Source organism: Aotus nancymaae, unplaced genomic scaffold (genome assembly GCF_030222135.1).
Source record: "Aotus nancymaae isolate 86718 unplaced genomic scaffold, 86718_ANA_hifiasm-v0.15.2.pri h1tg000053l, whole genome shotgun sequence".
NCBI lineage: Eukaryota > Metazoa > Chordata > Mammalia > Primates > Aotidae > Aotus > Aotus nancymaae.
Genome location: NW_026988467.1, coordinates 5,023,404 through 5,036,742, shown reverse-complemented (window position 1 = coordinate 5,036,742; position 13,339 = coordinate 5,023,404). Strand labels below are relative to the sequence as shown.

Below are 13,339 nucleotides of genomic sequence, written 5' to 3'. Positions count from 1 at the left end.
GTGGCACGATCTCAACTCACTGCAACCTCCACCTCCTGGGTTCAAGAGATTTTCCTGCCTCAGCTTCCCGAGTAGCTGGGACTATAGGCACCCACGACCATGCTCAGCTAGTTTTTGTATTTTTAGTAGAGACTGGGTTTCACTATGTTGGTCAGGCTGGTCTCGAACTTCTGACCTTGTCATCTGCCCGCCTCGGCCTCCCAAAGTGCTGGAATTACAGGCGTTAGCCACTGTGCCTGGCCGCATTAATCTTTAACTTTTAATTTTGAAATAATTTTAGACTGGAAGCGTTGCAAAAATAGTACAACAGAGTTCCTGTATGCCCACCACCCAGCTTCCACTGTTACCATGGTATACAACCATAATAAAATGACCCGAACTAGGAAATGAACAGTGGAACCATTCTACTAACTGGAATCCAGGCCTTCTTTGGATTTCATTGGTTTACTACTCAATGTTGCTTTTGCCGTCAGGGTCTGCTGGAGAGCACAGGTCAGAACTTTAGCGGGATGCCCTTCGATTGGAGTTTCTCTGACACCTTATCATGCATGATTAGGTCGAGGTGACGCCTTTGGGGTACAGTGTCCTTCCTGGGGCCTCATCCCAGGGTACATGATGTTAATATGTTTTGTTACCTTGATCATTGGTTAAGGTGGTGTCTCTCAGGTTTGTTTGCCCTGTGTAAAGTCGCTATTTTACAAGGTGATAATAATAAGTTTTGGAGGAGTGCTTTGAGATCACACAAGTATTCTGTTTCTTTTAAACTTCCACCTTCTAGTGAAAGTTTAAGTTTCCCATTAACCTTTCACCTATAGTTTCATTCCTTGATCATCTTTGCCTGAACCATCTATTTTATTCTTTATTTTTTTTATTTGGCATAGTATACTAACCTGTGTCTATCCATCCCTCTGTATGTAAACAAAAGGGGCATGAGTCCATACTGAAACCGTGAGCGCCAATCCAGCACCACGGAGTTGCTTCCATTCGGTTGTGTGTGGCTTTCCTCTGATAGTGAGGAGTCTGGTTATCGTTACCTATAGCAGCCTCCATGATTTGTTCAACCCTAGTATAAAGTCACTTTAGAATTGCTAACCCGTACTCTGGTGGCAAACAAATACACCAACTTGAGTACAATGTTTGTGCACATTCATAATTTTGTATTAGCCCTAGGAGATCCAGTTGCAGCACTGTTTTCCAAAGCTATAGAGCTCTGTTCTTCCCCATCCCTTCCGTATGTTTAGGCCCATCATCTGTAATGCATTCGGATTCACTTGTCAAAACCTGCATCTCATCCTAGGGTTCTCTTTGCATTTTGGGGTGAGATGGAGTGCACGAATCTGTGGGTTTTGGCAAATGCAAAGCAAGTTGTGCATCCATCACCACAGTAACCAAAAGAATATTTCCATGACTTAAAAATGTCCCTACAGCTGTCCCTCTGTAGTCAACTCCTCCTCCACCCAGCCATAGTAAATACTGATCTGTTTTCCAGATCTAGAGCATTCCAGAAAGAATGCTTTTCCAGAATGGAACTGTACAATATGTAAGCTTTTGGTTCTGCCTTCTTTCACTTAACAAAATGTATTTAAGATTTCTGTCTACAATGCTCTGTGAATCAAGTTCTTTCTCTTCACTGTTGAGTAGCATTTCACTGTGTGGATGTATACAGCTTAATCATTCTTCTGCTGAATGACATTTGGGTAGTTTGTGTTTGGCGAGTAACAGTGTAATATTCACATACAGGTTTTTGTGTGAACTTGTTTCTATTTCAGTTGGGTAAATCACTAAGAATGGAATTGCTAAGTTACGAGGTAAGAGTATGTCTGACTTTATGGGGAACGTCAAACTTTCCCAAAGTGGCTATACAGTTTGGCATTACCTCCCGTGCTCCAGTCACTCTGCATCCTTGCCAACACTTGGTACTGTCAATTCTAAAAAAAATATTTAGCTATTCTCACCGATGTGTGGTGGTATTTCACATGGTTTTAATTTTTTTTTTTTTTTGTCTAATGACTTAGGTTCAGCATTTTTTTGTACACTATTTGCTGTTTATGTATCTTCTTTAGAAAAATGTTTCTAATTGGGTTGTTTGCCTTCTTGAGTTTTGGGCATTCTTTATGTACACTGGATATAACTTCATTATTGTACATATAATTTGCAAATATTTTGTCTTTTGTCTTATCAGTGTCTTTCAGATGAGAATGTGCACGTTCAGAGCAGTATGGCCATAGTTATCAGTGTATTTCAAAAAGGAGAAGTTTTAAATTTTGATAAAGCCCAACCTGTCCTTCCTTTCTTCTTTCTTTTGTTCAGTTTGGCTAAAGACTTACTAATTTTATTACCGTTTGATTTAACTTAGTTTCTCTTTTCAATTCCATTGATATCTGGTCTTTATTATTTCCTTCTTACTGCTTGAGATACAATTTGTTCTTCTTTCTTTAATTTTTAAGGAGGAAGCTTAGATAAGTGAGTTGACACCATCTTCTTTTTTCCATATAAATACTCAATGCTGTAAATTTCACTTTAAGCACTGTTTTAGGTATTCCCACATATTTTATGCTGTCTTTTCATTTTGTTCAGTTCAAATTGTTTTTATTTCCCTTGAAACTTCCTCTTTGACCTGTGGATTATTTAGAAGTATGAAGTTACTTAATTTCCAAACATCTAGGGATTTTCTAGATACCTCTGTTACTGATTTCTAGTTTCATCCATTATGGTCAGAGAATAAACAGAGTATGATCTCTTTTCTTTAAAAATGTTTTAAGGTTTGTAATATGGCCATACTATGATCTGCTTTGATGACTGTTGCATGAAGAACATGTATTCTGTTGTTTGGTCAAGCGTTCTATAAATGTCAAATAGGCAGACCTTGTTGATAAGTGTTGTTCAGGTCTTCTATAGCGTTACTAATTTTCTTCAGTTACAGACAGAAATGTGCTGAAGTCTAGCCAGGTGTGGTGGCTCACGTGTAATCCCAGCACTTTGGGAGGCTGAGGCGGGTGGATCACAGGTCCTGGTTAACATGGTAAAACCCCTTCTCTACTAAAAATATAAAAACTAGCCGGTGCCTGTAGTCCCAGCTACTCGAGAGGCTGAGGCAGGAGAATCACTTGAATCCAGGAGGCAGAGGTTGCCGTGAGCCAAGATTGTGCCACTGCACTCCAGCCTGGCTACAGAGTGAGACTTTGTCTCACAAAAAAAAAAAAAAAAAAAAAAGGGAGAGAGAAAAAGAAAAAGCAATGTGCTGAAGTCTCCAATTATCATTGTGACTTTGTCTATTTCTCCTTACAGTTTTATAGCTTTTATTTCATGTATTTTGATGCTCTGGTATTAGATTCACAAACATGCAAGATTGTTCTATGTTCTTAGGAAATCAACCCCTTTATCTGTTATACAATCTCACTCTCTAACTCGGGTAACTTTCCTTTTTCTGAAGTCTACTTTGTACAATAATAATACAGCTTCCTGCTTTCTTTTGATTTGTGTTAGCATGGTGTATCTTTTCTACTCTTTTGCTTTTAACCTGTTTATTTTCACAGTGGGTTTTTGTAGATAGTATGTAGCTGGATCTTTTCATCCAGTTTGACAATTTCAGTCTTGTAGATTAGTGTACTGAGATTATTCATATTGAATATGAATAACTGGACTGAATATGATTCATATTCATATTCAGTACATTAATGATTATTGATATTGTTGGATTAAAATATACCAGCCACCAGTTGTTTTCTATTTGTTCCATTTGCGTTTATTTTTAACTGTATTTTTAGAGATGGGGTACGGCTATGTTGCCCAGGCTGAACTAGAACTCCTGGGCTCAAGTGATCCTCTCACCTCAGTCTTCTGAGTAGCTAGCACATGTCACCACTCCCAGCTTCAGTTCCATTTGGTTTTTGGCCACATTTTGGGTTAAGTGTCTTAAACTCCATTTTACCTCCTCTATTAACTTATTAATCATACTTAAAAATATTTTCAAATTGTTTTCCTAAAAGCTCCAATATGTATTCTTAAATACTTAGTGTCTACCTCCAAACCATAAAATACTGTTTCAAATGCAGTCTTAGGACCTAATGATGGTATCCCAGTGCCTGTCCCCCAGCCTCTGTAGCAGCACTGTCACAAAGATTTCTTTTATCTATGCTATAAATCCAGTTTGCTGGTTTTGCTTTAGTCTGTTACCTTTATGAGTAATTTTAAAAATAAATTAAAAAATAGAATTTCTTTTATCTTCATTTATTCAATTTCCAGTGCATTTTACTTCTTTGTGTAGATCCAAGTTTTTGGTCTGGTATCATACTCCTTGTATCTTAAGAAATTCCTTTAGCATTTCGTATGGAATAAGTGTGCTGGAAATAAATTCCCATGATTTTTCTTTGAGAAAATCTTCATATCACCTTTATTTTCTTAAAGATTATTTTCACTAGGTATAGAATTCTGTGCTGACAGTTTTTCTGGTTAAAGATGCTACTCTATCACCTTTTTAATGTGCATGGTTTCTGAAGAAATGGCTGTCATAATTCTTATCTTTGTTTCTCTGTTTTGCTTTCAAGATTTTCTTTTTTCATCAGTTTGTACATGATATGCCCAAGTGTTCTGTTTTTTTTTTTGTTTTGTATTTAACTTACTCGATATTCTTTGGCTCTGTGGAAAATTATTGTTATTTATTCAAATATTTCTTCTGAGACTCCAGTTACACCTATGTTAGATAGTTTGAGGCTGTCTCCAAATTCTTAGAATACTGTTTGCTTCATTCATCCTTCTCTATTTCAGCTTAAATAATGATTCTTCTCCAGACTGTGCAGAGTGCCACCAAATGTGTTCCTAATCTCTAGCACGAATGTTACAGATGTTACATTTCCATTTGAGTATTTCTTTCACGCCCATCTGTATGCTGCAATTACCCGCCTGGTCCTGCATGGTGCCCAGTTTGTCGACTAGTTTTTAATGCATCATTCATAATTATTTTCAGTTCCCTGTCAGATAGTTCAGACTTCTGTGTCCTATCTAAATCTTGTTCTGATGATGGTTTTGTCTCTTGGGAGTTTTTTTTCCTTTCTTACCTATCTACATGCTACATAATTTCTTGTTGAGAACTGTGTAACTTGTGTAGGACAACAGAGACTGGGGACATTTTTCCTTATTTTAGACCTGTGTTTGAATTAATCTAATTTTTAGGCCAGGTTTGAGTATTGTAATGGTTTTATAGCATGTATAACAGCTTTCAAATTCCTCTAGTTATACTTTTTGCCTCAGCTGGTGGCTGGTTTGGTGGATAACTTTTTTGTTTTTTCTTATTATCTGCTCCACTTTCAGCTTCTGGTCTTTCCTTGGCATTGTGCCTGGAGAGGGCCTGTCTTCTGCAAATTACTTGACTCAGGCCATCAGTGTGAGGGAATGTATTCTCTTCCCAGATCCAAAAGGGGGCGTGGATTCAAAGGCAAGAACTTCCCAGAGTCATACCTCCACCCACATCTCCATCTGGGAGCTTAGAGGTCTTTGTTTAACTTTCCCGTGGGAAGATGGACTGCCCAGGTAAGCTTCCTTTGTCTAGAACCCATGAGAAGCTATGAGAGGACTCTGGGCCAAACAACAAATCAAAGGTCAGAATCCAGCAGAAGTTTAAAGGAACTCCTTTCATAGGACAGAAAACTTGAATAGGGCGGGAATAACTCCCAGGTTAAAAGTCCCCTTCTCTCTCATCTGGGAGGACTCCATCTCTGGATCCCCTTCCATGACATTGTGGGAGCTACTTTTCTTTATCCTTTCTCTCTGCCTAAATAAATCACTTTATGCAAAACTCTTTGGGGTCCGATATTTACTTAAAACGAGCTCACCATGTCTGGCGGGGTCCTCTCTCCCATTCTTGGGTGAGTGAGGGACCAAGGGCCTGGAGGAACACATCCTACCAGGAAGCTGAGCCTCCCCGGTGCCCCGCAACCCAGTCTCAAGTGCACAGTAATCCAGTGCTGCCTCTTGCTCCTCCCTGAAAGTATGTTTCTCTCCTTAGATTTTAGGCCTGCTGGCTGCTCTGTAACCTCAGCACTCTGAGGTCAAGAAAGGTCTTAAACTTGCCTTTCATCCAGATTTTTCTGTTGTAGGTTGGGGCGATGATATTTCTGGCTCTCTACATCCTGGAGCAGAAACTGGAAGTAATCTCATTCTGAATCTACTCAACTTATGGGTCATCTCTCACTCAGGCATACCATGACCCTAGACATGGACACTCACTTTTCCCGGATTTCCTCAATGATGTCTCTTGTAGTTGGCCTCTGTACACATAGCTGAAAGGGCTTTACATATCCCTGTTTTTCCTTGCCCCCCCATATTAACTTAAAATCTCCCTTCCTATTCTACTTTCAAACATTATTTGCTCTTATATTGTAAGAAAGGTAAATATATAAATTTTAAACCTTAAGTTCCTGTAAAGCATGTAAACAATGATCATGCTTAACTAAGCATTTTCCTTTTCATTGGTATATATCTCTAGTCAATTTCTAACATTTAAATTATGACATTTTTTAGTTGCATCCTCATGTCTCTCAAGTAAAGAGTATTAAAGGTTTCTGTAGCTCTTTAAACTTGTAGGTCTCAAAATGTTAATAAAATAAAGATCTCCCAGAAACATTGGTTCTCCAAAGCTATACCAAATGGCAAGATATCTTCCTTCTTTCCCAGAGTCACATCCTGTGTGTGCTATTAGAGCCAAATATAAGCATCTGTCTAAGGAGTGGGAACACTTGTTTCTAAAGTAGCTGTGTAAGCACAAAGCTACCTGCAGTTTAAATTTTTATAAAAAGTCAGTGATGGAATATTGCCATCTACTTAAAGATACAGCCTTCAAAAAAAATAGCACCAATGGCATTACAAGATCTATGGTAGATGATGAGAAACTGAATAATGCAGGAAGTGAGAAGGGAAGTGAGAAGGGAAGCCATTCTGAGATGAGGACCAAGGTCAGTATGTAAAACTGTGATGCTACCATGAGATCTGAGGCCCAGGCAGCTGTGAGTAGGACTGGCAGGACCAGACAATGAGAAAAACATTTACATATTTTAGCTTTAAAACTTCCTAAAAGAGTTGTCTCTGCTAGGACCCATGTCCTAGTTCTCTCTGCTAGGACCCATTATTCCATATAATGATCTATAGTAAAAATTGTATTTAAGATAAATTATTTAGCAGAGGGGGAATGTGGGGGTTTTGAGGGACAAGAATACAAAAAAGCAGCTGTTATTCTTAATCTTGTGCCCTTACATGTAACAGCAGAGGAAACCAATAGAATGCTTAACCTCCTATCAAAGAGAAAAGAAAAAAATGAAAGAGCGAGATTTGCTCTATCTGTGGAGTCCTGTGGGCTCTACTGTGGTTTGAATGTGTGTATCCCTCCAGCATTCCTGTGTTGGAACTTAAAACCCGATGTGACAGTGTTAACACGCATGGCCTTACAAAGTGACAAAGTCATGAGGGCTCTGTTCTTATGAATGGGATTTGTAACCTTTCAAAAGGGCTGGAAGGAACTAGCTAAGTCTCTTTCTGCCTTTCTGTCCCTTGTGCCGTGTGAGGACACAGCGTTTGTCCCCTCCCAAGAAAGTGATGTTCAAGGAGCCATCTGAGAAGCAGAGACCTGGCCCTCACTAGACACTGAACCTGGTGGCGTTCTGATCTTGGACTTCCCAGCCTCCATATCTGTGAGAAATAGGTTTCTGTTCTTTATCCATTATCTAGTCTCAGGTATTTTGTTACAGCAGTACAAACTAAGAAGGTTCCCAGTGATGCCACCTGCGGGAGCTGCAGTTTGATTTTTTGTGGTGTAAATCATGTCAAGTTCTGAAAAATACAGCTGTTATCATTACTGATCTTAGAAATTTCACCCCTACTGTGTAAAATGTCTACATTTGACAATGATAGAGATTAATAACATTTAATGACCAAGATCCATCACAACTTCCAAATTATATTAACATTCAGGAAGAAAAATGAAGGGAAAGTTAGCTACATTTAAATGTCAATCTAACTTGATTTCTATACTATTGAACTTCTCTATGCCATACAATGCAACTAGGTTAACTTTTCAAAATGCCAATTTTACTACTGATCCAGTACTTTTGGAGTGCTCCTTACCTTGTATTTGAGAAAAGTAAATATATGTCAAGAAAAGAGACAAAGTTTTTCACTGAATTTAGGTCACAGAGATTTTCTGTTTAGAATGACAGAAAGGGATTATTATTTTAATATACTTCATTATTTAAAATGCATTCTAAAATCCACTCTGTTTAAAGAGATGCCTATGTAGGAAGGAAAATCTATAACTTGGTATTTTCAAAAAAGCTAATTTTTTCAGTAAAAGTGAACTGCAACTATTAATACAAATGCATTCTAATACCATTTACTTTCAGAATAGTATTTGCTGCTGCCTTTATTATCACTACTATTACTATTGCCACCTAGGCAAATCAAGAAATATGAAAAGCAGCAACACAGGGTCATGACTTTATGCTCATGAATCACATATGTGTTGTTTACACAGAGAATGATAGCCCACGGAAGGAGATCCTTGGGGCTGCCTGGCTGACTCACCACCTCCATTCGGTTCTGTGCACCTCCCCGTCACTGGCTTGATTGATGATTTGGTCCTTGACTCAATGTAGAGCTGCTGACCCCGATTCTTAATTTTGTTGACACTGGCATAGACCTGCTGCAAGGTCATCTTAGGGAAAGGAATGATAAAATAAGTTTAAAAAAATTATAAAAATGTTCACTAAAAGATACATAAGCAAAATACACTTAGCCTCTGTTTCTCTGAAGACATAATGACTAAAGCACATTAACTGCTTTAATTCAGTTTCCTGCACCATACCACAGTATATTGGTACCAACAAATTCTAAATAAATCTGTTCACAATATGCTGATTTTTAGAATGCATACAATTAATGCAAATATCACTTTCTGAAGGTGGTATTTTCTTTTTAGACTTTTTTTTTTTTTTTGAGATGGAGTCTCACTCTGTCATGCAGGCTGAAGTGCAGTGGCGCGATCTCGGCTCACCGCAACCTCTGCCTCCCAGGTTCAAGCAATTCTCCTGCCTCAGTCTCCTGAGTAGCTGGGATTACAGGCACACACCACCATGCCCGGCTAATTTTTGTATTTTTAGTAGAGAGGGGTTTCTCCATGTTGGTCAGGCTGGTCTCGAACTCCTGACCTCCTGATTCGCCCCCCTCCGCCTCCCAAAGTGCTGGGATTACAGGCATGAGCCACTGTGCCCGGCCTACAGACACTTTTTTCTAAACCAAAGTGTATTAAAATATCTGTTATCAGATGAGGTCTTTAAGTCAGGAACATATATTAAGATGTCACCACGTGCAGAACCGCAGTGACACGGAGAACCCGACGCCTGTGCAAGAAGGTGACATGAGCCCGTGCACCTGCTCCGCCTTTGTCTCCTCCAAGCATTGCCCACTGGCCTCACTGGAGGAGGCCATGCTGACAAGCTGCTCCTGTGACCCGCTGCTTCCCAGGCTCCCATAGCCGCTGGACACACTCATGTGAACTGGCTGGAAGGACAAAGAGGAACAGTTCCAGAATTGCTGGGTGCCTAAATGCAGCCACCTCAGAGTTCATCTAGAATCATCTAAAAATTAAGATGACATTTCTGAAATCTCAAATTAGGGTGTGCAGGTTGGTCCTGACACACGAAAGGGACCCCTCCGTCATTTCAGTAATTCTCAAGGGCACGGTCTTATGTTCTAGTCTAGGTAGGTAGGACATCCTAGGACCAGACAATGGAGTGGGAACGTTTGTTTCTAAAGTAACTGCGTAAGCACAGAGCTATTGTAAGAAAAACCCCACAATGTAATTAATTTTTAAAAACATGAAAATAAAGTCTAGTCTTTATGCCCAGTTTAGAACAGAGAGAGCAAACTATGTATTATACTTTTCCTAAGAACATGGCAGGTGTTACATGCACCCTAGAGATTTTATGGGCGACATTCTGAAAACCACTGAGGGCAGTTAGTTACTCTGTGTGACACCATTAGTTTTATTTACCACTTACTCATTGAATCTCTTGTAAAAAAACACCTTTGGTATTTCTTTTCAACACATAAATTTTTCCACTTTTACCTTACAATAGTTAAGAGAAACTGAGACCTATCATCCCTCTCCTTCCATCTTTAAAATTGAAATTATTTAAAAAATCCTGAAGCCAAAACCCAAAGGCTGAGCACACTAGTGCCTCTGGAATTTACGAATTCTCTGTCACTTGGTTTGCTGTCTTACGATGGGTTCTTACAAAAATATTCTGTGTAACACAGAATAAGGAAAAAGAATAAAATGTAATTTAAAAATGAAAAGAGAAAGACAAAAATTTCTGGAATGCAGAGGGCAAAGCTTTGTCTCCCTTTATAATTTATTTTTGTGAAGTGATTTTACTGAGCATTAAAACAAAACACAATTCAGAGAATTTTGCATTCTTAAAAATCTCACCTTACCTGTAAGAGAAGTTTGTAAATTTGTTCTTGTAATTCCGTTATGTCTTTGTCATTATTGTTCATCTTTTTAATTTTGGTAGCAAAAACATCCTCATTTAGTGGGCTCCTAGAAAATGTCCAGTGAGAGATTGAGCCAAATAATTTTTTGAAAGTAATTTTTAATAGGCTATTCTAAGAATAGATCTATGCTTTTACAAAACAATTCTTTGACTCCAAAGAGAAAATAGGAGGCTAGAATTCTATTCATGGAGGTTCAGAAAATACTAAGAAACAAATGAGACATTAACAGGCCAGTGAATTTTCTCTAAAGCAATAATCTTTCTGTAATGGTTTCAGTGCTATGTATGTACAAATCTAAACTTAGTGACAAGTAACCTCCTTCGCTACTAAGATATCTTCAGCAAATAACTGGTTTCAAAATTTGACAGTAACTGAGTAATCTACTGTAAGAATTTTAAAGACCCAAGTTTGCCAAACAGCATTTAACGTTTAATGCACCTAACACTTTTGCTATCTAATTAAGACAGTTCTGCAACCCACCCTAGTGGTGAAAATGCAGCTGTTACAATACTTTCCATCTTATTTATACTCAAATTCTAGAGCATCTTCAATATGTGACCTGAATACAGTGAATGGCACACATGCCAACAGAGAGGATCACAAAGAAGGGAAGAAACTGACGTTCACTTGGAACCTTCTATGTGACAGGCACTGTACTAGTTCTTATTTTTTTGAGATGGAGTCCCACTCCATCGCCCAGGCTGGAGTGTAATGGCTGGAGTGCAATGGTGCAATCTTGACTCACTGCAACCTCTGCCTCCTGGGTTCAAGCGATTCTCCTGCCTCAGCCTCCTGAGTAGCTGGGATTACAGGGGCACGCCACCATGCCTGGCTAATTTTTTGTATTTTTAGTAGAGACAGAATTTCACCATGTTGGCCAGGCTAGTCTCAAACTCCTGATCTTGTGATCTGCCCGCCTTGGCCTCCCAAAGTGCTCTGATTACAGGTGTGAGCCACCACGCCCGGCCCTTTTCTGTTTGTTTTTGAAATGGAGTCTCATTTTGTTACCCAGGCTGGAGTGCAGAGGCATAATCTTGGCTCACTGCAACCTCTGCCTCCCAGATTCAAGCGATCCTCCTGCCTCAGCCTCCTGAGTAGCTGGGCTTACTGGCGCACACCACGACACCCAGCTAATTTTTGTATTTTTAGTAGAGATGGGGTTTCGCCACGTTGGTCAGGTTGGTCTCGAACTCCTGACCTCAAGTGATCCACTCGCCTTGGCCTCTCAAAGGGCTAAGATTACAGGAGTGCACCACTGCAGCCAGCCTATACTAGTTTTTATAACATACAAGAATACCTAACATTTTGAAAACTCTCATTATTCCAAGTGCTTTATAAGTATTTTCTCCTTTACCTGATTAAAGACCTTTTCCAGGTGGCCTAGCAGGTAAGGGGGAGGCAGGTGTTCACGAAGGGACCAGAGTCTAGGCTAGAGTCCACACTGTGTGCCACCACACTGTACTGCCTGTGGTACGCTGGTAGAGCAAGTCACATTCGTGAGGCATGCTGAATCAGCTGCATCAGCTCACAGAATCCTCACAACAACCCCAGAGAGTAGGAATTATCCCTGATACGCAAAGTCAGGGGATGAGACAGTCTGAGGAACTGGCCCAAGTTCACATAACCAAGAAGCAGCAGTTAGTTAGGATTTGAATCCGCCTAGGTCTGACCCCCAACCTGCGCTGTCCTTTTTCCATTATGCCAGCCTGCCGTGTCTCACAAGTAACTGATACATGCAGCTGAGTTACCTAAAAACTGAAAGTTTCCCAAAGGCATAAATTATTATCAAGAAAATCACAGGATGCTGACAGTGTCATAGAAGTAGGAATGATATCTCCACGTGTAGGGAATATTCACTCACCCTACATATCCCCCCATCACAGTGCAACAGCTGCACCAACCTCCTTTCTTTCCCTTCGCATCTAGACTGTAACTAGATCAGTATCTATCTGCATGGTGTCAGGTATACCATAAGTCTGTGGCAAGCAGCACCTGAATATACAACTTTATTTCACAACCTGACACGCTATACGTTTTATGTAACCGTCTCTCCCTATATCCCACTGCTGGGTAAGCTCCACGAGGTGAAGTACTTTGTTTCTTTTTTCCACTCCTGGATCTGCAGTGCCTGGAACAGTGTCTGGTCCATAGCAGGCACCCACTACATATTTGTTAAAGGAACAAATACATGATTGATTGATCTGGGAATAAAAGTATACCTGGTTCCTAATAAACACATCCTGTACATTTATTGTGAGCTTGAAAACCTTTCAGAGGTATTTGGAATTTGTTTTTTGAGTAAAATGGAAATAGAACAGATTGCTTTATACTATGAGATTTAGATATTCCTAGTTGTGAAAATTTCTGCAAAACTGTGTGTGTGTGTGTGTGTGTGTGTGTGTGTGTGTGTGTGTATATATATTTTTTTTTTTTTAAAGAGACAAGGTCTTGTTCTTTTGCCCAGCCTGGAGTGCAGTGGTGCAATTCTGGCTTACTATGTCCTTGAACTCCTGGACTCAAGTAACCCTCTTGCCTCAGCCTCCTAGGTAGCTGGGACTATAGTTACATACCCCCATGCCCAGCTAATATTTGTTTTCAAAATTTTTTATAGAGATGGGGTCTATGTTGCCCAGGCAAGTCTTGAACTCCTGGCCTCAAGTGATCCTCCTGTCTCAGCCTCTCAAAGTGCTGGGATTACAAGCATGAGGCAGTAAAGTGTATTTTAAATCAGTAATTATATAATGTGAAAATGATTAATCTGCAGGCAATAAGGAGAGCGCCTTCATCAAACAGCAAC

At 39.6% G+C, this 13,339-nt stretch overlaps 1 protein-coding gene across 7 annotated transcripts in view; it reads right to left on the bottom strand.

Moving 5' to 3' along the window:
* Positions 1-13,339, bottom strand: part of PER3 (period circadian regulator 3) — a 61,678-nt gene that overhangs the window by 26,690 nt on the left and 21,649 nt on the right. For 6 of the 7 annotated variants that reach the window (XR_010337683.1, XM_064363201.1, XM_064363200.1 and 3 more), the window contains 3 exons: positions 10,483-10,588; positions 9,418-9,546; positions 8,572-8,701 (listed from right to left, as the gene is read on the bottom strand). Coding sequence is in view for 6 of the 7 variants with exons in the window: in XM_064363201.1 (XP_064219271.1) it covers positions 8,572-8,701; positions 9,418-9,546; positions 10,483-10,588 (365 nt within the window). In the remaining variant the exon portion in view is untranslated. The remainder of the gene's footprint in view (positions 1-8,571; positions 8,702-9,417; positions 9,547-10,482; positions 10,589-13,339) is intronic. The other variant, XM_064363198.1, reaches the window with a different exon arrangement.